At 49.5% G+C, this 25,231-nt stretch overlaps 2 protein-coding genes across 2 annotated transcripts in view; one reads left to right on the top strand and one right to left on the bottom strand.

Moving 5' to 3' along the window:
* BAZ1B (bromodomain adjacent to zinc finger domain 1B) overlaps window positions 1–16,309 on the top strand; it is a 73,717-nt gene extending 57,408 nt beyond the window's left edge. The window contains exons 14-19 of the mRNA XM_070567738.1: window positions 6,224–6,371; window positions 7,447–7,594; window positions 9,434–9,549; window positions 12,342–12,487; window positions 13,673–13,776; window positions 14,089–16,309. Coding sequence (XP_070423839.1) covers window positions 6,224–6,371; window positions 7,447–7,594; window positions 9,434–9,549; window positions 12,342–12,487; window positions 13,673–13,776; window positions 14,089–14,446 — 1,020 coding nt within the window. The 3' untranslated portion in view covers window positions 14,447–16,309. The remainder of the gene's footprint in view (window positions 1–6,223; window positions 6,372–7,446; window positions 7,595–9,433; window positions 9,550–12,341; window positions 12,488–13,672; window positions 13,777–14,088) is intronic.
* Window positions 16,310–20,287: 3,978 nt separating this feature from the next.
* FZD9 (frizzled class receptor 9) lies at window positions 20,288–22,657 on the bottom strand. The gene has a single exon (XM_070567739.1). It carries the CDS (start codon window positions 22,408–22,410, stop codon window positions 20,635–20,637), a length of 1,776 nt encoding a protein of 591 aa, XP_070423840.1. The 5' UTR covers window positions 22,411–22,657; the 3' UTR covers window positions 20,288–20,634.
* Window positions 22,658–25,231: the final 2,574 nt, after the last annotated feature.

The raw sequence follows: 25,231 nt of genomic DNA, 5'->3' as shown, positions 1-25,231 counted from the left end.
ATGTGTTAGGAAGTGTTCCATCCTCCCTAATTTTTTGGAATAGCTTGAAAAGGATAGGTATTAAATCCTCTCTGAAAGTTTGGTAGAATTCCCCAGGGAAGCCATCTGGTCCTGGGGTTTTATTCTTTGGGGTGTTTTTGATTGCTGTTTCAATCTCTTTCCTTGTGATTGGTCTGTTCAAATGGTCTGCTGCTTCTTGACGGAGCTTTGTGAGATTGTAGGAATCCAAGAATTTATCCATTTCCTCTAGGTTATCCATTCTGTTAGCATAGAGTTTTTCGTTGTATTCTCTTATAATCCATTGTATTTCTGCGGAGTCTGTTGTTATTTCTCCTCTTTCATTTCTGAGTTTGTTTATTTGAGCTTTCTCCCTTTTTTTCTTTGTAAGTCTGGCTAGGGGTTTGTCAATTTTATTTATCTTCTCAAAGAACCAGCTCTTTGTTGCATTGATCCTTTCTATCGCCTTTTTCGTTTCAATAGTATTTATTTCTGCTCTGATTTTTATTTCTCTCCTTCTGACTTTGGGCTTTATTTGTTCTTCTTTCTCTAGTTCAGTTAGGTGTAGTTTAAGATTGCTTATTTGGGATTTTTCTTGTTTGTTAAGATGTGCCTGTATTGCGATGAATTTTCCTCTTAATACAGCTTTTGCTGTATCCCATATGAGTTGGTATGGCATGTTATCATTTTCATTAGTTTCCAGGTATTTTTTTATTTCTTCTTTAATTTCTTCAATGATCTATTGCTTGTTCAGTAGTGTATTGTTTAGTCTCCACATCCTTGTGCGTTTCTCAGCTTTTTTCTTGTAATTAATTTCTAGCCTTATAGCATTATGATCAGAGAAGATGCTTGTTATTATTTCAATTTTTTTAAATTTGTAGAGGCTTGCCTTGTTTCCCAACATATGGTCTATCCTTGAGAATGTCCCATGTGCACTTGAGAAGAATGTGTATTCAGCTTTTTTAGGATGAAGTGACCTATAGATGTCTATTAAGTCCAATTGTTTTAGTTTTTCGTTTAGCTCCACTATTTCTTTGTTGATTTTCTGTCTGGATGATCTGTCCATTGATGTGAGTGGGGTGTTGAGGTCCCCTACTATTATTGTGTTATTTTTAACATCTTCCTTTAGGTCTGTTAATAGTTGCTTTATGAACCTTGGTGCTCCTATGTTGGGTGCATAGATATTTATAAGCGTTATTTCTTCTTGATGAAGTGTCCCTTTGATCATTAATATGTCCCTGTGTGTCTCTCTTTACCTGTCTTATTTTGAAATCCACTTTGATATAAGAATTGCAACACCTGCTTTTTTTCCCTTGCTGTTAGCTTGAAGTATTGTCCTCCACCCCTTCACTCTGAGCCTGTGTTTGTCCTTGGGGCTGAGGTGTGTTTCCTGGAGGCAACAAATTGTTGGATCTTGTTCTTTAATCCATTTTGCCACTCTGTGTCTTTTTATTGGAGAGTTCAATCCGTTTACATTAAGAGTGATTATTGAAGCATGTGGACTTAAAGCTGTCAATCTGTTGCTCATTATCTGGCTTTCCTGCTTTTCTCTTCCTGTATGCTTTATCCTACCCATTTGATACTGCAATTTCTTATGCTGGGTTTCTTAGATTTTTGCTTATTTATGATTTGTGTCTCTGTTCTGTTATTTAGTTTAGTGGCTACCCTGAAGTTTGTATTTAGAATCTCATGTATAATATAGTCTATTCTCTGGTGGTCTCTTACTTACTTGGCCTAGACTAATTTAGTCCCTTTGCTCTTCCCCTCCTAAATTATTATTTTCACTTCTTGTTCCAACTTGTGTTATGAGTTTGTAGTTAGAGTGATAAGATCATCTTTGCTTTGGTAGTTTCCTTACCTTTATCCTAATGCTATAATTGAATATTTGTTATCCTATTCTGGTTCTGTTTATCTGTCTCCCTACTCTGTGGTTTGTGACCCCTTTCTCCCTTTTTTCTTTTTTCAGGCATGACAGCCTTCTTGAGGATTTCTTGTAGTGGAGGACTTTTGCTTACAAATTCCCTTAACTCTTGTTTGTCTGGAAAAGATTTACTTTCTCCCTCTTATCTGAAGGATATTCTTGCTGGATAGAGTATTCTTGGCTGCAGATTTCTATCTTTTAAAGCTTTGAACATGTCACTCCATTCTCTCCTAGCTTGTAAGGTTTCTGCAGAGAAATCCACTGAAAGTCTGATGGGAGCTCCTTTGTAGGTAATTCTCTTTTGCAGCCCTGAGTATTCTTTCTTTGTCGTTCATTCTTGCCATTTGTACTACTATATGCCTTGCAGTAGGTCTTTTTACACTGACAAATCTAGGAGATCTGAAAGCTTCGTCTACACACATTACTCCCTCAGTCCCTATATTTGGGAAGTTCTCTTCTATAATTTCATTAGGCACACTTTCTGCTCCATTTTCCTTTTCCATGTTCTCGGGAATTCCCATGATCCTTAAATTCTTTCTCATTGAATCTGCTGTCTCTCTAATACTTTCCTCATTCCTTTTAATCCTTAGTTCTCTTTCTTCGTCTGTCTGGAGCCATTCAGCCTATCTTCGGTTATGCTAATTTGCTCTTCTATGGAGTCTACCCGGGCATTCAAGGAATCCGTATTCTGTTTTATCTGGTCCATTGTGTTTTTCATCTCTAGTAATTCTGTTTGATTCTTCTCTATGATTTCAATCTCTTTTGTGAAGTAACTCCAGAACTTGGCTTGTTTCTCTTTCTTTCTACCTCATTGAGTTTTTTGATTATAGCTGCTCTGAACTCATTTTCATTTAGTTTACCTAATTCCAAGTCCTCAGGACTTAATTCTATGTTTTTATTGTTTTCCTTCTGGTCTGGGGCTTTTATAAGTTGCTGGATGGTAGAGGAGCGGTTTTTTGTATGGTGGTAGAATTCGGTTGCAGTTACAGCCTGTCGCCACTAGATGGGGTCGAGTGCCGTCATTCTGAGCTCTCCGACTTCGGGCAAGATGGCGGTGCCCAGTGCGCTTTGCTGGGGCGGGGGCAGGGGCGGTTTCTCTTGCAGACCGATCTGGATTCGATCAGTTCTGTTCTCTGGTCTCCCGGGGCCCTGCGTTTATGGGGTCCCCACGCCCTGAAGCTTTCCCCCCTCAGCGGGTTTCCACTGTACCGGCAGCGGGAGTCCTAGACAATACCCTGGTCGTGCGGCCCCTCCCCTGCTCCTTCCCGGACCCGTGTGGCGATCCCGGTTTCTAGGGGATGGAGCGATGTTCTCTCCTACCGCGTTCCGGCTCCTCCGAGGTGTCCTCTGTCTTTTGATACTGTAGGTCTCTGAGTCCGGGCATTAGGTTCATTAGCTGAAATTCAGAGTTTTTTTTCAGTCCTTTGTTGTACTTTGAAGGGGAGAGTGTCCCAGGTCAGCTCACCCTGCCGTTTTGCTCCGCCTCCTTCCCATATGTCCCTTAACTGATGGATAAACAAAATGTTCATAATTATCCATACAATGGATATTATTCAGCAATTAAAATATGGTGAAGTACTATTACATGCTACCATGTGGATGAACCTAGAAAATATTATGCTTGTAATAGAAGCTGGTCACAAAAGGCCACATGTTATATGAAATGTCTGGAATAGGTGAATCTATAGACCAAAGGTAGCTTAGTCGTTGCCTAGGGCAGGGAAGTTGGTGGGTTGGGGTAGGGAATGGGGAATGACTGCTAATGGGTACAGGATTTCTTTTGGGGTGATGAAAATGTTCTGTAATTAAGATTGTGTTGATAGTTGCACAACTCTACAAATATATAAAAATCATTGAGTGTACACTTTACAAGGTGAACTTGTTAATATATAAATTATATCTCAATAAATCTGTTTTAAAAATGAGGTTAAGCTTATTTCCAAGATATCTTTCTTTTTTTTTTTAATTTTAATGAGGCCAGATAAGCTGTTGAATGTTGAGTTTTGTAATTTATGGGAAATAAAGTAAAAAGCAGTACTAGTATATGCTGATACTACTTTTTCTTGAATACTTGTGTGCATCTGACTATCCACTAGAGGACAGCAAAGCCTATTTTGGCCATTCCCTGCCTGTTCTCAATAGCACTCTTTTTAAGAACGGAACCTAAAATTTTAAAATTTATGAAGAGATTCGAGTTGTTATGGCAGTAAGTGAATGTGTGGTAGTCATATGTCAGCTCTCCGTTACATCAGGGGAGAAGACCAGCAAGGTAGCTGTGATTGTGGACCTCACTTTTTACTGAGGAGCTCTGAAGAGGGAAGGAAGGAAATTGTGCTGTATTTTGAAAGCAGATGTTGAAATATATGCACTGGAGGTTGGAGTAAGGAATGAGTGTTTCCACGAGAACTTTAGCAGTCTTTTAAATAGATTTTTTATGTGTTTATATTACTTAGTCTTGTTATTCAAAAATTTATAGACACAGAGCTCTCTGTGGTCCTCTATTTCTGTAGGAAAAAGAAAAGACAGCCTTTGTTTCCCTCCCTCAACTCTCACACTGCAGCTTCAGAAGTAGCTCAGCTGTCTCTGTCCCTTGGCAGCTGTTTTAAAGCCTGTGGCCTTCCAGGCTAACTGCCCTTTCCTATAGGAGGAAGACTATATTACTTAAAATAGACCTCTCGGCCCAGGTCAGGGCATCCCTCAGTGGTGTTATCATTTAGCTAGAGCAAGCCAGGTTGTAATGGTTGTAAAAGTGGTAGGCATTGCTGACTTAACGTTAGTTCCGTCGTGACTGAGTTAAGCAATATGACCTCCACAAGGTAGATGATAATAAGCCAACCCAGTCTCTCAGCTTCTACTGTGTTGCCTAAGCTTTACCTTATCCATCTCTGTTGTATTTTCTGACTGTCTGATGTATTTTCTAACTGTCTGAGAATGATAGCCTGTATTGGCATTTGTTTACATGGATGCTCACCTAATCATTTAGGCAAGAAGTGCTCTGAAAACATCCCCCAAATCACCTTTTGACTAATAAAACAGTAAAACAAATAAGTGAATTATCCTAAAATGGCATTTCTGTTCTTCCTTAGAATGTATATTTTATAGGAGAGGGTTTATCATTGAAATGTCTGATTATATCTTGCTCCATCCTAACCGTGTTTTGCTTGGCTAATTCAGAATTAATTTGCATTTTCTGATGGTGTGAGGCGGCAGCGCAGGCTGTGCGGAGAGTAACTGCTCAGAATGAAGTCAGGCTAACTCTTGGGATTCGAACATTTTCACTTAAGTTAGAAGGTGGTGATAGAGTCATGAGGAATATTTCCTATCAGTACTTAATACTTTTAAGGGTTGTAGAATGCTGTATAGATTTTATTTACTATTTCCAGGCCCTGTAGTCTGGGATTGTGGCACCTATTAGTGCAGAAACTGATAATCTTGTTAACTGAATTTTTATTAGCTGCATGACATTGTTGCATCTTAGCACTTACACAATACAAGTGTTTCTGCATTTAAATGATATGGAATCTTTAAGTGGATTTCACTAGAAGAGACCTGTCTCTAGTCATTTCCCCACTTTAATTCTTTTTTTTCCTTCTTCTTCTCCCCAAAGCCCCCCAGTCCATAGTTGTATATCCTAGTTGTAGGTCCTTCTGGTTGTGCTGTGTGGGACGCCGCCTCAGCATGGCCTGATGAACGATGCCTTGTCTGCGCCCAGGATCCAAACTGGCAAAACCCTAGGCCACCGAAGCAGAGCACTCAAACCTAACCACTCGGCCATGGGGCCACCCTCCCCCACCCCCCACCCCTCTGCCCTTAATTCTTTTTTTTTTTCTTTTAAAGATTTTATTTTTTCCTTTTTCTCCCCAAAGCCCCCCAGTACATAGTTGTGTATTCTTCGTTGTGGGTTCTTCTAGTTGTGGCATGTGGGACGCTGCCTCAGCGTGGTCTGATGAGCAGTGCCATGTCCGCGCCCAGGATTCGAACCAACGAAACACTGGGCCGCCTGCAGCGGAGCGCGCGAACTTAACCACTCGGCCACGGGGCCAGCCCCTGCCCTTAATTCTTTGTGTGATCTCTGGCAAGTTTTTTTTTTTTTTTTTTTTTAACCCTTTAGAGCCTTGATTTCTTCTGTAAGATAAATGGATTAGACTGTAGGAGCTCTAGGAGGTGAATGTACTCAGAATTCTCTTGTCTTTACCTATTCCTAGTCCTCTCTCAGTGTATACTGTTAGTATTGCATGAAAAATTCACATTTCATGTTCTTTGGGGTCATTGTAGTAATGCTGTCCTGGTTTGGTCCCTGTTTAGGTTGCATCTGCTCTGGAAAAATGGAAGACAGCAATCCGTGAAGCTCAGACCTTTTCCAGAATGCATGTTCTACTTGGGATGCTTGATGCCTGTATCAAGTGGGATATGTCAGCAGAAAATGCTAGATGCAAAGTTTGTCGAAAGAAAGGTATATTTAGATCAAAGTTGCTTATCTGAGTCTATTAGGGACTAGGACTTCCATTCCCAAGATCTTTTCTCCCCTAAAGTATTCTGTGTACAGTTTTTAAATGTGGTGGGACAAATTTTACCTTTTCCTAGAAGTCTGTAGAATGCTAGTCTTTGAATCACATGCCAGCAAATCAAAGCAGACCCTTTGTTTCTCTATTTTGAGTATAAAGTAAGAGCAGTTGAACTCTCTAATCTTTAAATTTCCCATCGGGAACAAAATTAGTTAACCTAAAATTTTGAATCTCTCTTACCATCTCTCAATTTTAGTCATCCGTGAAGTTAAGACGGGTGCTACCAGCAGAGGGCAGTATTTATACATTGTGAAGAATACTTGGGTTGGGCCTTCCAGCACTGAGTCTACAAAACAAGGCATTTGGGACTGTTTAATGCTGAGAGCTTTCAGGGCCCATACGTGTAACAGGAATTTCATGGCTGAAAGCCTCCCGGTGACTGACTTTTCAGTGGCTCAAGTTATCTTGTGAGTTAGGTTAGGATTTAATTCCCAAGGATGAAAAGACCTGTGTAAAATCATTTGATTGCTCTAAAAACTGATTTAGAATGAAAGTTGGAGAGGAGAAATATGACCATGTTAAGTTGGTTAGTCCACCAAATGTAGGGAAACGAAATGGTTTAAGAGAACTGTATCAGGTATGAGTTGTGAATAGTTTGGGGAGTGAGGGAGGCAGACGAGCCGAAACTGTAATACATCATGGGGATTCATTTCTTAGTGGGAGAGGAGCAGCAAAATTTCCTGCTTTCACTTGGTCTTGGCTACTTCTTAGTAGTAAATGTTAACTGTCCTCTTATAGCCTTAGGTAGGTTTGGGGATGTGAGTCAGAAGACCTGAACCCTAAATTAGTTATCGTCTAGTTTATGCTACATTTCTTTTCAGAAAATGACTACATTTAAAAAAAGGTGGGTATGCTAGAATGTTTGTTCTTCCATGGCTTTAATTGAGGGTGAGCTGCTTTTTCTTACAACTCATTGACTGTTGCCATGCTCCCAACAGTGCTATACAAGTTATCTCCTTGCAGGTGAGGATGACAAACTGATCTTGTGTGATGAGTGTAATAAAGCCTTCCACCTGTTTTGTCTGAGGCCGGCCCTCTATGAAGTACCAGATGGTGAGTGGCAGTGCCCAGCTTGCCAGCCTGCTACTGCCAGGCGCAATTCCCGTGGCAGGTGAGAATTTCTTCTTTTAAAAACAAATGAATATATGTTATAATTAAGCTTTGCTTGTTCAAACTGAATGACTCTAAGGAGTTTTAAGTTCATCTTTGGATACAGAGTCTTATCATTTAAAGCATTATAGTAGCTCAAAGGACTCTGATTTAATTTTAGCTTAATATTGACATTTTTAGTTTTCACCACCAGCCATATTCTATATTTTCTTGATCATACCTTCTTCTCAAATAATAATATATCTCCCTCTGCCTCTTGCTTCCATTTTGCCCACTTCTTAATTCGTGATTACTTCTGCAACCACTCACTGGTTAGAAATCCGAAACTCGTTACCTTCATTACCCATAGCTATTGTTTTCTTCCCTTATCGTGATTAGGACTGTGGTGTCACCTTGGACATCTTCCTCTCCCTCATCTTCCATATTCATTCGTTTGCCAGATGTTTTCATTTTAATGTCCAGAAGTCTTATGAATCAGTCTCCTACTGTCCATTCTCCATGCTCCCTGCTGTCATTTGGCCCTCCTACGTCTCTCACCTGGGCTCCTTCAGTGTCTCCTCAACTTCTTACCTCATATCTTTCCCCCTCTTATCCATCCAGCTTTTGTGGTGATACCAGAATGGTTTACGTAAATCAAAGATCTGCTTATGTCACCATCCTCTTCAAAGACTTGAATCTTCTTGTTGCCTCTAGAATAGCATCCGACTCCTTATGTAACTCTTGAGGCTCTTAGTATACGTTACTAGCTTGTGTTTTGATGAGCCTTCATTCCTGTGTTTATGTGCTTATTACAGGCTGTTCACTGTGCATCCTTGCCTGTTATGCTTTCCTCCCAGCTGGGAATATTTCCTTTCCTCGGCACTCCCACATGGGTAAATTGCCCACGGCCTACCTAAAATTGCACTGCTTTCTTGAAATTTCTGTACATCCTTAGGATTACTTGTTCCTCCTCTGTGTTCCAACTGAGCTTTCAATCTCTAAAACAGTATTTGTTGCATTTTGCCTTTATGGTTAGATTTTTACATGACTGTCTTCCCATGAGATTGTTAGTGCTCTGAGAGTGGAGTTGGTGCTTTGTTCTTCACTCCAATCCCAATAAAGCCAATCACAGGGCCTTTTAAAGAGGAGACTCTTTGTATTTGCCAAGGGAATACCGGTGTTTTCCACGATGAAGTTTGAGGTTGTAAAAGGGCAGCTTATAGGCACTCTGGCTTGTTCTCTCTTTGAAAGGGCAGAGCTGTTTGATCCTGACCCCACCTAACAGTATTACTCGGTTATTTCTCACTCCATTCCAGCTACACTTAGAGAGATGAGGCATGCTGCTCTGAAATGGTGGGGCTTTGGACCACCTGTTCTGAGCTGGGATTACCATTGCTTTGATGTTATGGTCATCTGCAAGCTGTTTCAGCTCCTGGAAGGGGGCCATCAAGGTGGAGTAACACCTGTCTGGGCTGTTTATCCTTTCAGTCCACCCCAGAGTTGGGGACAGCTTTTAATACCTGAAATGTTACATTATCTGGCTATTTTTGTGAGATGAAAAGGAATAGAATTTTGTCTTGTTTTGTGTGAGGATGAGTGGGGTTGCATTTTGGCCTTGATTTCTGTTGCTGTTGGTGTCTTACCCAAACCATTTGGGGCCTGGTGGAGGAGGCATGCTGTCGAAGCTTAATTTTTTATTCTGTTTCCTGTGTCTTGGCCAAGATTCAGGTTCCCTCTCCTCGTCATCAGATCTTTCTAATCCGTGAAGAGGAAGAAGTTGCTGGGACCCCTGTGGGACTTCATCCTTTCTAGGACCACTTGGGCCTAGAACCCTGTTTCCTATGCTCTTTCCTCCCCACAGGAATTATACTGAAGAGTCTGCCTCTGAGGATAGTGAAGATGATGAGAGCAATGAAGAGGAAGAAGAGGAAGAAGAGGAGGAGGAAGAAGAAGATTACGAGGTGGCTGGTTTGCGATGTAAGTATTCAGTTTGTCTTCATAGTTAACCTCACCACCTTCCAAGATGACTGGGAAGACTGGGTTGGCAGTAGATACCCAGCATTGCAATCATGCCATCTTCCTTTTCACACGTGTTGTGGCTGGGGGGGTGACTCCACTGCCCTGGTTTTAAATGGGTTTTCAAGGTGCCATTTAACCACCTTCCTAGTAGGAGGCCAGGTGGCCTGGTGTCAAGAACATTAACCTATAGCAGATCCACTTAGTCCAAGATTTAGTGGCATTCAAGGCCCCAAGTATGTTTATGACACGTCTGCTGGTTCTGAACCCCTTGGTGTATTGGGACAATGGGTAAGGAAGGGCTAGGCCCATTACCGTCTCCAGCAGTTCTCTTGGCCTCTGGTGCAGTGCTCCTTTCACAGCAATGAGTTTTCCTCTGGTTACAGTGATTTTCTCTTCCCTGTAGTGTGCAGGGCTATTGATTTGCTAGTTTGAAAAGAGAAGATTGGTTTTTCCATGGCTTAGGCATAGTTGTTAGGAAGGTACAGATCTGTTTCTCACTAGATGCCAGTAGGGAAAAAAGAGCCTCATCATTTACACTCACCTCGTTGATTCTTACTCTCATGTTCATTTTTCATGAGTCTGAGAGTCTTATCAAATTTTTTTTTGTTTTTTGGTGAAGAAATTTGGCCCTGCACCAACATCTGTTGCCAGTCTTTCTCTTTCTTTTTTCCCCCAAAGCCCTGGTATGTAGTTGTATATCCTAGTTGTAAGTCCTTGTAGTTCTTCTGTGTGGGATGCCGCCACAGCATGGCCTGATGAGCGGTGTGTAGATCTGCACCCAAGATCCAAGCTGGCAAACCCTGGGCCACTGAAGCAGAGTGCGCGAACTTAACTGCTTGGCCACAGGGCTGGCCCTGAGTCTTCTCAAATTTTGATGGTTAAACCTGAAGTCCTGCAGTCTAGCCTCTTTTTTTTCTTTTTGAGGAAGATTAGCCCTGAGCTAACATCTGCTGCCAATCCTCCTCTTTTTGCTGAGGAAGACTGGCCCTGAGCTAACATCCATGCCCATCTTCCTCTACTAAAGTGGGACGCCTACCACAGCATGGCGTGCCAAGTGATGCCTTGTCCGCACCCGGGGATCTGAACCGGTGAACCCTGGGCCACGAAAGTAGAAGATGCGCACTTAACTGCTGCGCCACCAGGGCGGCCCCCAGTCTAGCCTTTTAACAGCCTCCCTCTTGGCAAAATACACCCTTCTTTGTAGGTTAGTAAAAGAGACCACAGAGGAAGGTTTTGATGAGTTTTTGAAGAGATGGTGTAGTTCCCAAGGTCATAGCACTCTGACCAATTGTACTTGATATAAGGAGAGAGAGGATGTGTGGCATGACCGGTCTCTTACTGCAGTGGTGCTGCCAAAACCTGAGGGCTTTGGGCCTGCACACCTGCTCCCATCTCCCCAGTCCTGCAGGGTTTTAATTTGGGACACCTTAATTTCTCTTATTCCCGTAGGCCTCCTTTTGTTTGTTCAGTGGGCATGATTTCCCAGATACCCAGGGTATACAGACAAGTAAGTCCATTAACCCTGCGTTACAGAGACCGTTGTCTGCCAGCTGGAGAGTCATGATTTAGATGCATGGTTGTCTGGGAAAAGATTCTGAATATAGCAGTGTATTGATTTTATTTTCAAGGTAGTTGCTTTCCACTTTTGAGTTATTGCTCTTTCCAAGGAATTGGTCCCTCTCCAGGTTTCTAGGGACTTGTCTGCCAAAAGGATCTAGGAAGTATTTGGTGCTTCAGAACCCTTTGTCTGCCCTGCCTTTTAGGCCACCAAAGAAGATGTTCTCTAGTGCAACTCAAGGCCGTAGGTTGGTGGCTGTCCCTAGTATTCCGAGTTTCATCCATGGCATCAGATTCTTACTTTCTCTTCCTAACCTGGTCTTGAGCTTAGAGACCCTAAAATAGCCAACGAAGGGTTATCATGGTCCAAAAGTAGAATATAAAATGTTGCTCATTGATTGTATCATTGCCTTTGTATACCCATGTCTCTGTTCAAACAGCACCTCCCCACTTTCTAGGGAAAATTTTAGTGGAGAAGTTTTGAGCTAATCCTTCCTGGAACTTTGCTCCCTGAGGGCATATGGAAGAATGCTGATTTGTCTGACATTGAGCACCTGTTGTAAACCTGAGACACAGTAGGTCTTGGGTGCCTTTGTGTAGGGATCCTGGGCAGTGGCCTGGCCCACTGTCTGTGGTTTTCAGAAATGTAAGAAAACAGGACTTGGGGCTAGCCCTAAATTGGATTCAATGAGGAATACTTCACATAAGTATCAGTTTTACTCTGAAAAGATTGTGATGGTGAGTGTAGGATAACTCTGGGAATTATGAAACAGGATCTCTTCTACAGTTCCATCTCATATACACTCTCTGAGGCTGAACTTGGGCTGCAATTCCAGGCAGACTTATTAGCAAATGGCCTCTCCTCCTGAGGGAGTCCATTTACAACTGACTCCTTCAAGGGCCTCATTCCTGGGAGTAACTGAACAGGGTGGGGACAGAGGATAGATGTACTAAAGGACTGGCCTTCTGAAGAGGCTCTTAAAAGGTCTTTGGCAGTTGATGAGAGGTATCTATTCCTCATCTACTCCTGCTACCTTTAAAGTGTGCCGTTAGGTAAGGCAAGAGATAAATGGCAAGAGCACCTTATAACCAAAGGAAGCAGTTGCTTTGCTTGTCCAGACTATCCCCCCATTCCATAGACATGCTCCCTTCATCCTCAGTTGTTTGCTCTGAATCCATATTTTTTATTTCAGTGAGACCTCGAAAGACTGTCCGGGGCAAGCAAGGTGTCATCCCCCCTGTAGCAAGGCCAGGCCGACGACCAGGTAAGAAGCCGCATCCTGCCAGGAGGTCTCGGCCGAAGGCACCACCTGTGGATGACACTGAGGTTGATGAGCTGGTAAGAATTCTTTATTGTCCTCTGTGACGTTTCTGTTCCTTATTCCCTACTCCAGCATTGGGAATTCATCAGGCGACAGGTGGGAGGCGCCCCCCGCTCGCTCCTCCCTAACTTTGGAGGCTGATTAAGCAGATGGGTGGGCCTCTAGCAGATGGAGGCAGCAGGTCCTCCAGGAACAGCTATGGCCGGCATTCCCCTGCTAGAGCCTGCACACGTCTCCTCTAGTTAACAGGCAGCCCTCGACTTGGGAAGGATTTTAAAATAGTATCCATGTGTCTCCAGTGGCTCAGAGGGGCTGGGTCTCTGTTGTGGGAATGTCAGCAATTTGGAGCCTTGCTTACTCTTGGGTCTTTTGCCGACAGTTGTTATGGGAGGGACGTTACCCTCCCCTCTGCTCCTCAACCAATGTAATTGTAGTGGTTTTGCTTTAGATTTCACTTGAGCTTTAAAGAACAAAAAGAGGCTCTTGAAAACTTGCTTGTTTTGACAGGTCAAATTGGGGTTAGGGGTGGGTTGGGAACATAAAGCAAGCCATTACAGAGCTCAGAGGGCCTGGAGAGGTCCTCCTGCTTGCCCAGCCCTGACTCCTTCAACTCTGTGGCTGTCCTTCTGCTGTGTGTCACGGCTGTCATGGCTACCTGCAGGGGAGGCCCCACCCCCTTTCTCCCGAGCCAGTTAGTTCCCACATACCTGCAGCGGGAGAGCCCAGAAAGGACATTGTACCTCTTGCTTTTCTTCCCTCAGACACTCCGCCCCCACAAAATTGGCTGTGCGTGGTCCCTATAACCCCTCTGGCTTTCTGCAGTTGCTTGTTTATCCTCATCCACTGTGTTCCCATAATCCCAGGTCCATCTGCTCTCAGAGGGCTAGTGTCCTGTTGACAGTGGCCCTCTCTAGCTGACCTCTAGCAGGACTGCTGTAATATGGCAACTGCTGCCTGCTGTCTGCTTCTTTGATCACCATCCACGAGGGAGGAGGCAAGTGGGCTGATGGGAAGATGCTTGCCCCTGGCTGAGAGCACTCCCTGACTTGAATGTCAGATGATTTTGACTGTCTGCTCCAAGAAAATGGTTGAACTCGTCTTTTCTTTTCTTTTTTTCTTAAGTAGATATACACATTTTCTATTCTGTTTTCTCTTCTTTTTTCTTGGACCTATAATAACATGACTTCTTTCTTTGGCATCAGGTGCTTCAGACCAAGCGGAGCTCCCGGAGGCAAAGCCTGGAGTTGCAGAAGTGTGAAGAGATCCTCCACAAGATAGTGAAGTACCGCTTCAGCTGGCCCTTCAGGTGAGCCTTGTGTCCTCAAGCACGGCTTCTAGGTTCTAAGAGCATTCAGATGAGCCGCTGGCAGAGGGAGCGCTAAGCTGAACCCCAGGGAACAACCCTGATCCTTTCCTTTCAGGACATGTCTCAGTGGCAGGGGAATTAGCTTGCCAAACTGATAGAGACAGCTCGTAGTACAAGGTGACCACACCTTCTCTATGCCTGCCAGTTGGCTTATCCCAGCAGAGGTGGCACTCTGTGGCTGGTGGTTTGATAAGGTTTCTGTCGGTTACATTCAAGGCTGGGCTAATATCTTCATTTGGTTCTTCTCCACAGGGAGCCCGTGACTAGAGATGAGGCTGAGGACTATTATGACGTGATCACCCACCCCATGGACTTCCAGACAATGCAGAACAAATGTTCCTGTGGGAGCTACCACTCTGTGCAGGAGTTTCTTACTGACATGAAGCAAGTGTTTACCAATGCCGAGCTTTACAACTGCCGAGGCAGCCATGTGCTAAACTGCATGGTGAAGACAGAACAGTGTCTGGTGGCTCTGTTGCATAAACACCTTCCTGGCCACCCATATGTCCGTAGGAAACGCAAGAAGTTTCCTGATCGGCTTGCTGAAGATGAAGGGGACAGTGAGCCAGAGCCCATTGGACAGTCCAGGGGACGAAGGCAGAAGAAATAGAAAGGCAGGGCCCTGGTAAGGGAGCTGAGGTTGGGGGAATCAAGGGAGAGAGCAGGGAGGGTGGGAGGGTGGCCAGAGAGGAAGATGGAGAAGAACATGGAAGGGAGATCACAGGGAGTCCAGAAATCCCTGTCATTCCAAGCTTGGGCTGTGTTTCCACAACTCTCCACAGGGCCTTCATCAAGCAGAGCTCTTTGGAGAGCCTAATGTTGGGTTGGTGGTCTCTGCCCAGAAATGTTATGGGCAGTAGATGGCCTTAACCCCCCTTTCTAAGAACTTCCAGGAAGAGTCTAAGGGTACGGCTTTTCTTGTGAACCCGATTCCTTTTCCTTTCTTCTTTCCTAAGGTCCCTCCCAGTTTGGCCACCAAACAGTGCCAAGCCCTCTGGTCTCCAGAGGAGAGATTACTGTATTTCATAGAAGGATCAAGGGTAATCAGGCCAATTGGGGCGGTAGTGTTGGTTTTTTAAAATCTATATTTATACCCAGTCTTGTTTCTTTAAGCCCATACTCTGTCTCTTCCTCCCTGTCCCTCTCAGGTGACGGTATCAGTGAGTGCCATACAGAATTCTGTATTCACCAGCATCATGAAACAGTTTTGGTCTTTTGAGTTGATCTTGGCAGAGTAAAGGGACATGTCCTGGAGTCATTCCTGAATACCCCTCCCGTTTGTGACAGTTCTCTCCCCACTTCACCCTCTCAAAAAAAACAAAAACAAAAAACAAAACCTAAGGCACTTCATTTAGAGACTGGAGTCCTGCTTATAATCATGCTTATAACCTTTACTTTGATGGATCTGGCCAGAGGGGTGTTGGAGCCCAGCCCACCCACATACCAGACAAGCTCTTAGGGGAGCAGAAGAAAAGCAGGAAGAATTTCAATGTTTAATTTTTTTTAAATTGACTTTTCTAGTTATTAAAAGTTGCTTGTCTCAGCAGTGATATTGTATAAAGAACATCTTGTAAAATATTTCTGTCATCTTGCTTTGGCACATGTACAGTACAATTTATATGATAATGTGTTTGCTTTACTTTACCCCATCTCCTCCCTCAGCCTGTCCTCTCTCCTTCAGAGAAGTTGGGCTGGAGGCTCAGCAGGGCAAGCAGTGGCGCCTGGTGGCGACGGGGGCGTCCCTCTGCCTGCTGTGGTGGCTGTTTCCGCCTCCTTCCGCGCCTGTTCTGGCCGCAGACTTGGAATTCCCTGAGAACCTGAATCTTTGAGTGGCCCGTGTCAGTGGGGGATGGGAGGAGGGTAGGGAGGGGCTCAGACAGCCCCCTCCCACAGTGAGTCTAGCGCTAGTGGTTAGATTTAGGCAAAACTTTGTAGTCTTCTTTCCCTTTCATGGCAGATTTTGATAAAAATGCAAAACAGGGTTTAATTTTCTTTTCTATCAGCTTTTAATTTGGAAGATTTGAGCACCTAAGCTCTTCTGTATCTATTTGAATTAAGGGAAAAGAAGTCCACCAAGGGGATTGCAACTCATAGGACCTGAGAATAAAGCCTCGTGATATTAAACTTCAAGGTGTGGTCCCTGTCTCTCCCCTGTCCTCCTCGCCCAGGGACTTTGGGGATTTGTTCCAGTGGCTGCTGGATAGGTTTACCGTCCCTTCTCCCACAGGCTTGGAGTTAGCACTGACATTACAACTTCGTAATCCCAGCCACCAACACCTTCCTGTTTCTTACCCTAGAGCCAGTCTGTTCTTGTTAACAGTGCGAAACCCGTGTTCCCACTTCAGTGACACCTGAATTGTTTGTTGTTTTTTTAATGGTCTTTAAGGAGGAAGGACCCCATTAAAGGGTAAACTTGTAATAAATTGGAATTTCAAATAAACATTATGTACTTGTGTTTATAAAGAAAAAACAATTTTGGTGAACCTTTCTTTGTGCTCGTGGGGGTGGGAGTGGCTAGTGCAGTCCCCGCACGGGTCTCCCGGTGACTCTTGGAGCCAGTTCTTCTTCAGGATTGAGAGGACCCTCTGACTTGTCCTTTCAACCACAGGTCAGATCCATCTACTGCATTTCTTTGCTTCCGGGAGAGATTTCTGATGCCCTGGGTAATTGAAGCGTGACCTTTAAGCCTCCTACTTGTCTCTGTCTAAACTCCCCCAAAAATTTCATTTGAAACTGGTAGGAATTAGGGGGAAGTATTTTTTAAGGCTTCACTATGGGAATTTGTGTAGTCCTCGAGCACATGATTTTGGGGGAACTCCTGACGTTTTAAAACACTTTCATTTTGAGGAAAACCTTCAAACATACACAAAAAGAGAGTGAAAATATAATGAATTCCTGTGTACTCAGCCTCAACAATTCTACCATATAGCCAATTTTATTTTATTTATGGCTTCATTTATTTTTTATAAAGTCAGAGTGGTTGATTTGAATAGGTCACTGCTAGGTGGCAACCTGTCTATGGAATTCAAAGATTTTGCAGCACCCCTCCATGACCCCATGTACGGAGAAGTGAAATGTCCAGTTCCTGACCAACTGAATCGGGGACAGCAGAAGGTAAACAGGAAGAAATGCGAGGAGAAACCTAAGCCCTGGGTGTGTGTTCTGCCACTGACTCGCTTTGTGGCCTTGGTGAGGGTGGGCTTCGAGCTGGTGCTGAGCACTTGGGGATTTTCAGTCCTGCAGGGGAGGAAGTGGATTGCCCCAAGGTCAAGTCGAATTTGACCAGCCCTTAAGTTCTGGAGAACGGGAGCTGTGGTACCTCTGAGCATTTTCTACACAATCACTGTTGGACTCGGGCTCCCAGCCTGCATCTGTGAAACCCTTTTCCTAGCGTGGGTTTCTTAGGCTATAAGGATAGTGCCTGTGGGGCCTTGTCACCTCATCTAGGGTCTATCCCGGTCCTTTTCAACCATCTCAGCCCCTTTCTCCCTACCAGGGGTGTTACCTAGGGGGAGCCACCTAATTTGGGTTGACTACTGCAAATGGGGATAAGAGAACCTTTTCCTGAGGACAGGGTTCTGAATCATTACTTCTGGGAATCAGCTGAGGGCTCCCCCTCCCATGTATTCTTCCTTCTCCTCAAACCCTGTCTCTGGGGAGAGAGCACTGTTGGGTGGCAGTGAAGTGGTGTCTGGATTCCAAACAACCACTCAGGGGCAGGCCCTCTTCCACTAGGAAACCATGTCTCCAACTTGCCAGGGAGCCAGGGTCTCCTTAGGATGTTGAGTGAGAAACTCAAGGCACGTAGGGAGAAAAGCTTGCCCTTTGGTTACCGCTTCCATTGCTACCCCTGCCCGGGGCCTTCAGGCCTTGGTACATGCTGGACTGCCCCCACCTCCCCCGGGGCCTGGAGCTGCTTCCTTCAGGGGGGGACTGAGAGCAGGGACTGACCCTTGGGGCCTCTCCTCAGTCTGACCTCAGTCAAGATCATCCCTGCTAACTCCTGTGAACTCTGAATCGTGTCCCTGGAACTAAATAGGTCAGAGCTACCAAGTTCCTAACCCTGGCCCTCCCTCGCACAAGCTCAGACCACACAGACAGGCTAAGCCTGCATGGACATGCGCAAACAGCCACTGTTCTGAAGATCCACACGCTGGGCCACCAGGCCAGTGAGGGGAGGGCCTGGGGTCACACTACACAGGCCAGCAGATGTTGGTTTCTGAGGCGTTTTTCTTGGGCTCTGGGATTTCCTTTCTGGGGGTGGGGGGAGGTCCTGCTGTGGGAGGGGTTTCTTTGGACAAAACCACCCAGGTTATAACACCTGCCATCCCCCCAGGATGGAACCTGTGGTGTGGTGGGAGTCACAAAGGCTCGGAGGCCGCAGACTGCCTGGCTCTGATCTGGAGCCAGCCAAGCCCTCCAAGCACTGCCCTGTCTGTAAAATGGGGAGAGGAGGATCAAATGGAGAACTTCTGTACAAGGTCTTTACTAACTTCCCTTCCTTTTCCTCCAGGGTCTGGCACTTTTCCTTAGTGTTTTCCAGTGCTGAGAAGCCTTAGCTGGCAAGGCCTGCACGCCCTCCCTCCCAAGTCCTGGCCCATGTGAACCATCCCAGCCTCAAAGCAGAGTCCCCTTTGGCGCATCCCAACTACACTGCCCCTCCTCCCTCATCCCTCCTATCCAGTTGTTCTGGAAGCCAGTCTTGTTTCCGCTGAGCGGGACATAGCCAAGCACCACCCCTCCCCCATCCACCGACTGGCAAGGAATAGGGGTGAACTGATGCCACGCTTGATGCTCCCCTCCCCTTCCCCCTTCGCCCATACACGCAGCACTTGCCTTCCCTTCCCCAGTCTCTGGAATCCTCTCCTTTTGCTCCGGCTGCCCCTGCCCTGGTGCAGGCCCTTAGCAGCTTCAGCTCCGCTCCCTGCAAACCCGGCCTGTGAGCCCAGCACAATGCAGCCGCTGCCTCTCCCACCCCCAACTGGGCCCCATTCCCCTTGAAATATGCTCATTCTGTCTCAGTCTAGGACCCTCACAGGGAGCGTTACAAGGTGTGAGGGTCACTGGGCTTTGCTGGTCAAAGAATACACGGGGACTTACTCTGTGCTCTCTGGAGGGGAAGCGGTTAGATGTGGAAGACATTCCACGTGCAAGAAATGCACAAGCAAAGGGTGCAAACTGTTCCTCGTGGTGAGGGACAGCCCATAACCTCCCTCAGGTGAGGAAGCTGTCTTCTGGGGATTTGACACCACCTGTTTGATTTTCGTCTGGTTTCTTTCTTGTCCCTGTGAGATGGGTGGCTGGTGTAGGGCAGAGCTCCGGCCGAGAGGCCCTGGGTTCGAGGGCTCAACCCCACTACTGATGTGGAGCAGTCGACCTTGGGCCTCCCCTTGGCTCCAAAGCAAGGCTGGCAGCAGGGCTGGGCCCCTGGGGCCTTCTGGCAGTGCCAGTGAACGCTAGCTCTGTGTATTATGCACCCAGGGACAGTAACCAAGACCCTCACCTGGCTGGAGTCATCACAGTGGTCAAAGCAGAGGCTAAGGTGGGGCTCTTGGGTCTGACCCCAGCCTGATGGCCGCACACACCTGATAGTGGACAGAGACAGTGCAGGTCCCAGCAGCCCTGGGCTCCTCCAGCATACATTTACACACAGTACCTTTTCCCACCACCGGTACACAAATGTGCCAGCAGCCTCTCCTGCACCTGTCCCATTTCTCACTGCTGCTCAGCACCTCACACCTTCCCACAGCCCTTCAGGCGCTGGGACCCCATTCCCACTATACTCAGGGGCTCCCTGTCTCTGTGACCATGTTGTCTGTGCTACCAAGACGCCCAAATGCCAGTCAAGCCCCATATCTCTCCACTGAGAGAGATGAGGGGGTGGGGTGGGCACTGACTAGGGCCCCAAGGAGTGAGGTGGACACACCAGCAATCTTCGAAAGCAATGAGGACAGTCAGACTCCAGCCTCAGCCCTCAGGCCCCAGGGAGGGGACAACAGGATGGGTCAACAGGAGACAGTGGGAGCTGGTCCTGAGCCTCCGAGGGAACCTCTGAGACAGGCTGATGCCCTCATTTTCTACACTAATGAGAGAAGCAGAGTCTTAGCCACAGCTCCCAAACAAGCTAGACTCCCCAGGGTTAGAAGTGGGGGTGTCATCCCAGGGGACTCCCTGAGTATGCTGGCAGGCAGCCCAGTCTCACTTGGGGAAGCAGGAACCCAGGACTCAGAGACAAGCAAGCAAGTTGCCAAAAGGAGCGAAGACAGGTGAGAGGGGAAACACATACACCCAGAATCTGGGACTCCTGCAAAATACAGCTGTTCCACAGGGGATGTCCTCCTGATTGGTGGGGAGCCAGAGCACCCACCCCCAGCTCTGCTCACAAGGGAGACTCCTGCAGGGCCCTCACCCTCCTACCTTCCCCCTTTCCAGCCCAGAGAGGACTCAGCACTGCCACACGGGGGTTTATTCCAGTCACAGCTTCCAGAGAAACTCAACAATAAATTACATCATTAAATAAACTCCCTGCTGGACCACGCCCCCTTCTGCCCCTCCGACTCTCCACATCCTCCCCCAGGACCCTGTAGGGACTCAGCCAGGCCCACTCCCTGCGCCACGCGATTTGGGAGTAAGCCTCACTGGGTCCTGACAGTAGGTTGAAGGAGAGTCTGCCCGCCCTGGTCCTCTGCCCCCTCGCACTCACTTGCCTGACCTTGACAGCTGGGCAGCTGCTAGTCAGCTGTCTCCTCCGGAGGGGGGCTAGAAGGGGACAACAGCCGCCCCTGCAGGCCTGTGTCCCTAGAGGTGTGTGGGGTTCTCCAGAGAGGGGTCCGTCTTAGTCATGTGCAAGACCACAGTGGGGGCCTTATAGTGGCAGTGGGTGCCACGGCCATAGCCCCCAGGGGCCCGGCAGGCCTTTGCCCGGGCCCGGCCAGCTGCCATCTTGCGGTGGCACAGACTCTGCCAGGTCTGGAAAGTCTTGGAGCTCCATACCCAGACACCACTGGTGATGCCCACCACTAGCGACATGAAGATTTTGAGCATAAAGACAGCCACGGTGGGCACGGAGCCCCCTTGCAGCGAGCAGTCCCTCCGGCCTCCAGGTACTGCGGGTGCTGTGCACGGCTGCTCCGTGGCCCGAAGGTGCCAGAAGTCCATGTTGAGGCGTTCATAGACGTAGCAAACAATGACGCAGGTGGCAGGCACCGTGTAAAGGATGGAGAAGACCCCAATCTTGACCATGAGCTTCTCCAGCTTCTCCGTGTTGGTGCCGCCTGTCTTCATGATCTTGCGGATGTGGAAGAGGGCCACGAAGCCGGTCAGGAGGAAGCTGGTGCCTAGTACCAGGTAGCAGGAGAGAGGCACCAGCACGAAGCCCGTGAGCGCAGCCGCATCCATGCTGGCCACGTAGCAGAGCCCGGTCAGTTCATCCCCCGCCACTTTGCGCAACGTCAGGATAACGATGGTCTTGAGGGCCGGCAGGCCCCAGGCCGCCATGTGGAAGTAGCTGCCATGGGCCTCGATGGCCTCGTGGCCCCACTTCTTGCCGGCCGCCAGGAACCAGGTGAGTGTGAGCACCACCCACCACAGTGAGCTGGCCATACCAAAGTAGTAGAGCAGCAGGAAGACGAGGGTGCAGCCCGTGTTCTCCAGGCCCTCCTGGATCACGTAGAGCGCCCCTGCCTCCTGGTCGCAGGCCACGCTCTGCGCCCCAGCCACGGCGCGGATGAGGAAGGCCAGCGAGTAGACGTTGTAGCACATGGAGAGGAAGATGATGGGGCGCTCGGGGTACTGGAAGCGGTGAGGCTCCAGCAGGAAGGTGAGCACGGTGAAGGCCGTGGAGAAGAAGCACAGCGCCGACCACACGGCCATCCAGACGAGCGCGAAGTCCTTGTCGCGCTGCGACCAGAACACCTCGACGCCGGGCCCGCAGCGCGGCGCGCACGAGCGACTCTTCTCCACGTACTGGAACTTCTCGGGATTCTCGCAGGTGCCGCTGCCGCCAGGGCCGGGGACGGCATCGCCGGGGGGCCGCGCGGGCCGCGGCGCCACGGGCAGCATGCCCAGGCCCTTGTGGGGCTCGGCGGGGCCGGCCGTGGCATTCTCCGGCGCCTCCATGCAGAGAGCGTGCGGGTCGTTGCGCGTGGGCAGCCTGGCGCAGTCCAGCGAGTCCGGCCAGCCGAAGTTGAACTGCTCCATGATGGGCGCGCAGCGCAGGCGCGCCTGCTCGCACATGGGCCGGCAGGCTGGGATGGGCGTCGAGACCTGGTCGGTGCACATGGGCGCGTAGAGCGAGCACAGGAAGAAGCGCAGGTGGCTGTGGCAGCCGTACTGCACGAGCGGCGCGAACTCGGCCAGCTCGGCAGCCGCCTCGCCCTGCGACGTGTGGCCCAGCAGGTTGGGCATGCGGGTCAGGTTGTAGCCGATGCCGCGGCACATGGGGATCTCCACCGCCTGGCACGGCGCCGGCCCGCGCCCGCGCTCCGGGTCGAAGCGACCGATCTCCAGCGCCGCGCCGCCCGCCGCCAGCAGCTGCCACAGCAGCAGCGCCCCGCGGAACGGCGGCACGGCCATCCCGGGCGGCCCCGGCCGAGGGCAGGAGGGCGGCCTCGGCTCACTCGGGCCGCGCCGTCTGGCGCCCCCGTGCCCACCCGCCACGTCGCGGGGCGCGGGCCATCGCCGAGCCGCCCGCGTGCATCCGGGCGCCGCCGAGCGCCCTGGGCAGCGCGCGGGGAAGCCGCCCGAGGGAGAGGAGGCGCCGAGCCCACCGAGCCGCCACCGCCGCCACTGGAGCGGCCGGGGAGCCAGAGCGGGCACCGCCTCCCGGGGCCGCGGCTACAAGCCTCGGGGCGGGGCGCCCGGCGGACACGCCCAGGGGCGGGACCCCCCCGCGCGCCGGGCACGCCCCCCCGCCGGGCTTTAAAGGCGCCGCGCCTCGGAGCCGAGCGGGGGGAAACAACGGGCCGCGGTCCTGGGGCCCGGGTGTGGGCGCGAACTCGTCTGCCCGCTCACACTCGGTTCTTCCCCATTGCTTGCCCACCCTCTCCCCGCGACAGGACAGCCAGCCGCAGGATTCCCTTGTCTCCCTATACGGGGTCACCTCTCTCCTCCCGGCTGTGAGACTATTTCCAGGGTTTCCACGCGTGGGAAGCCTCGGCTTTGTACTCAGTGACAGTTCAAGTGCAGCCTCTGCCTCTTCACTAGTTGTTTGTGACTTTCGGCTCTTCTCTCTGAGTCTCAGTTTCCTTTTCTGTAGAACAGGCAGATAATCCTACGGTAAAAATTAGCAACTCATTTGTTGCTCACGTGCTGCTGACCAGTCACTACACACTTGACCTCATTGTCTCGTCTGGCAATCCAGGAATGATACGCTAGCCCTCTCTCAGATGGGGAAACCGAGGCTCAGGGAGGAGTGACAGGTCCAAGGACATAAAGCTCTTAAATATTCCGTTTGTGATTGTCTGACTCCGGACCCCGTACTCATTTCACAAGGCTGCAGTCCTCCCATCGGGAGGGGTGTTGTCACCCTATCGGCTGGGAGGGCCTGTTCTCTCTAGGGCGCCCCTTGGGCACCTCTTGGACCTGCTTAGAAACTGCTTCCCACAGAGCTGGAGGACTCGATTTCAACACCCTCCCCCCACCCCCTTGTTCTCTGAGCTCCCTTGGCAAAGGGCTTTCCCTCTGAATTCCTCTCTGCCCTGGGAGCCTGCAGTTCTCTGGTGCTGCCCACACCACCCAGCCCCACCAGGCCCCCAGAGAGGCCTGTTCTCCTTCCTGTGCCCACTGAGCCCACGGGCGACGTACAGTGACATCCCATGGAATGTCTCAGGAGTGCACCTCACACCCTCCTCACCTAAACCTGATGATAGCCATCAGAAGGATACCAGATTATTACTCCCCCAGCTCCCTACACCACGGGGAGGGGCAGACTGTCCCTTCCGATGTACGAATGGAACCAGCGAGGCACCACACAGCAGTAACCATGATTCCCTGGGGACATGGCTCAGCCTGCCAGTGACAGCTGACAATAAGTGAGTGAGGCTGAGACTGAGGTACGTGAGCTGTGAGCAGCACGGCTGCAAGACCCTGAGCTTCCCAGGGAGGCAGGATACCTCAGGAGTAGGGTACCTTTGGAAAAAGGACCTGGTTTTGACCACCTGGTCAAGGATAACGGAGGTTCCTAAAATGCCAGTGACAGCATCCCATTGTCCAGGGCGAAGCGCACCTGGGGATGGTAGCAGAAGCCCCTCCGGGCACAGTTCCCCACCTGCCTCCTCATTTCCTGCTACGTCCCTCCTGCCTCCCATCTCCCCAGCCCAGAAGGCTGTCTCTTCTGCTGTCTGGCACACCAGCCTCCAGCATTACTTCCTAGGGGCAGCCCCCCAGCTCTCCTGGGCGGGGCTGGAGGCTCTGTTCTGTGGGCTCAGGGTCCTCACCCACTCACTGTCCCCCCACGTGTGCACTCACATACTATTAGCCCCCCATCTGTACCCCCTCTGCCCCAATACCAGCAGCTGCTCAAGGACCATGGGGACATTTTACTTCTCCCTGTATCTTGCTCCAAGGAGGCAGAGGTGCGTGGAGGATAGTGGAGCATGGCCCTGCCTCCCGAGCCCCCACATCACGGTTTCTGTAGGAGGTGGGGGCTCTGGAGCTGCCCCCTCTGCTGGCGGCCTCACCGGGCAGCTGAGAATGGTGGAGGCTCCCCGCTGCTAGGACTGGCTTGGGAGCCAGGTTTTCTGTGCCCCTGCCCCCCGTCAGGGTGGAGAGGGGTTGAGGGGCCCTTCCTCTGGCAGCCATAGTGGGGAGGGTGCCCCAGGAACTGTGGGATGCCAGGCCTGTCACCATGGCAACAGCTGATCCTGGGAAGCCAGAGGTGGGGGGTGTGGAACAGCCTCTCCCCCGGCAGATGCTGCCTGGGAGAGAAGAGGCCTCTTGGGCTGCCTGCCCACCCACCCGGCTTTGTCACTCGATCCCCCTCTTTACAAAGGTGGAACAATACTCGAGGCCTCACTGAAAGGGAGACTATGAGGAGGACCGGAGGGGACCGGGAGGTGGGAGATTACCATCAATGCCCACCCCCATCCCTGCTCCACTGGGTGGAGGGGGCCAGAGATGGGGGCGAGGTGGGAACAGAACCCTCTCAACTGCTCTTCTCTGGGGAGATGCTTCCCTTCCTGGGGGCCCTTGGCTGTGGGCCAACGAGTTGCCCTGCACGAATGGGAAGGGACGCTCTCCTGACCTGTGTCCTCCCCGCCCCCCCCCACACACACCCCTCTAGACTCCCCGCACTCCCAGAGGCCCTTCCTACCACGTCCTCCCTGACTGTAGCCCCACTCACCCCACTGGACTCATGCTGCCTCTCCCTTCCCCACCTTGGCTCCGATATGGCCTC

This window comes from Equus przewalskii, chromosome 12, assembly GCF_037783145.1.
Source record: "Equus przewalskii isolate Varuska chromosome 12, EquPr2, whole genome shotgun sequence".
NCBI classification, from domain to species: domain Eukaryota; kingdom Metazoa; phylum Chordata; class Mammalia; order Perissodactyla; family Equidae; genus Equus; species Equus przewalskii.
The sequence above is the reverse complement of the archived record's forward strand: the minus strand, read 5'-3'. Positions and strand labels throughout refer to the sequence as shown.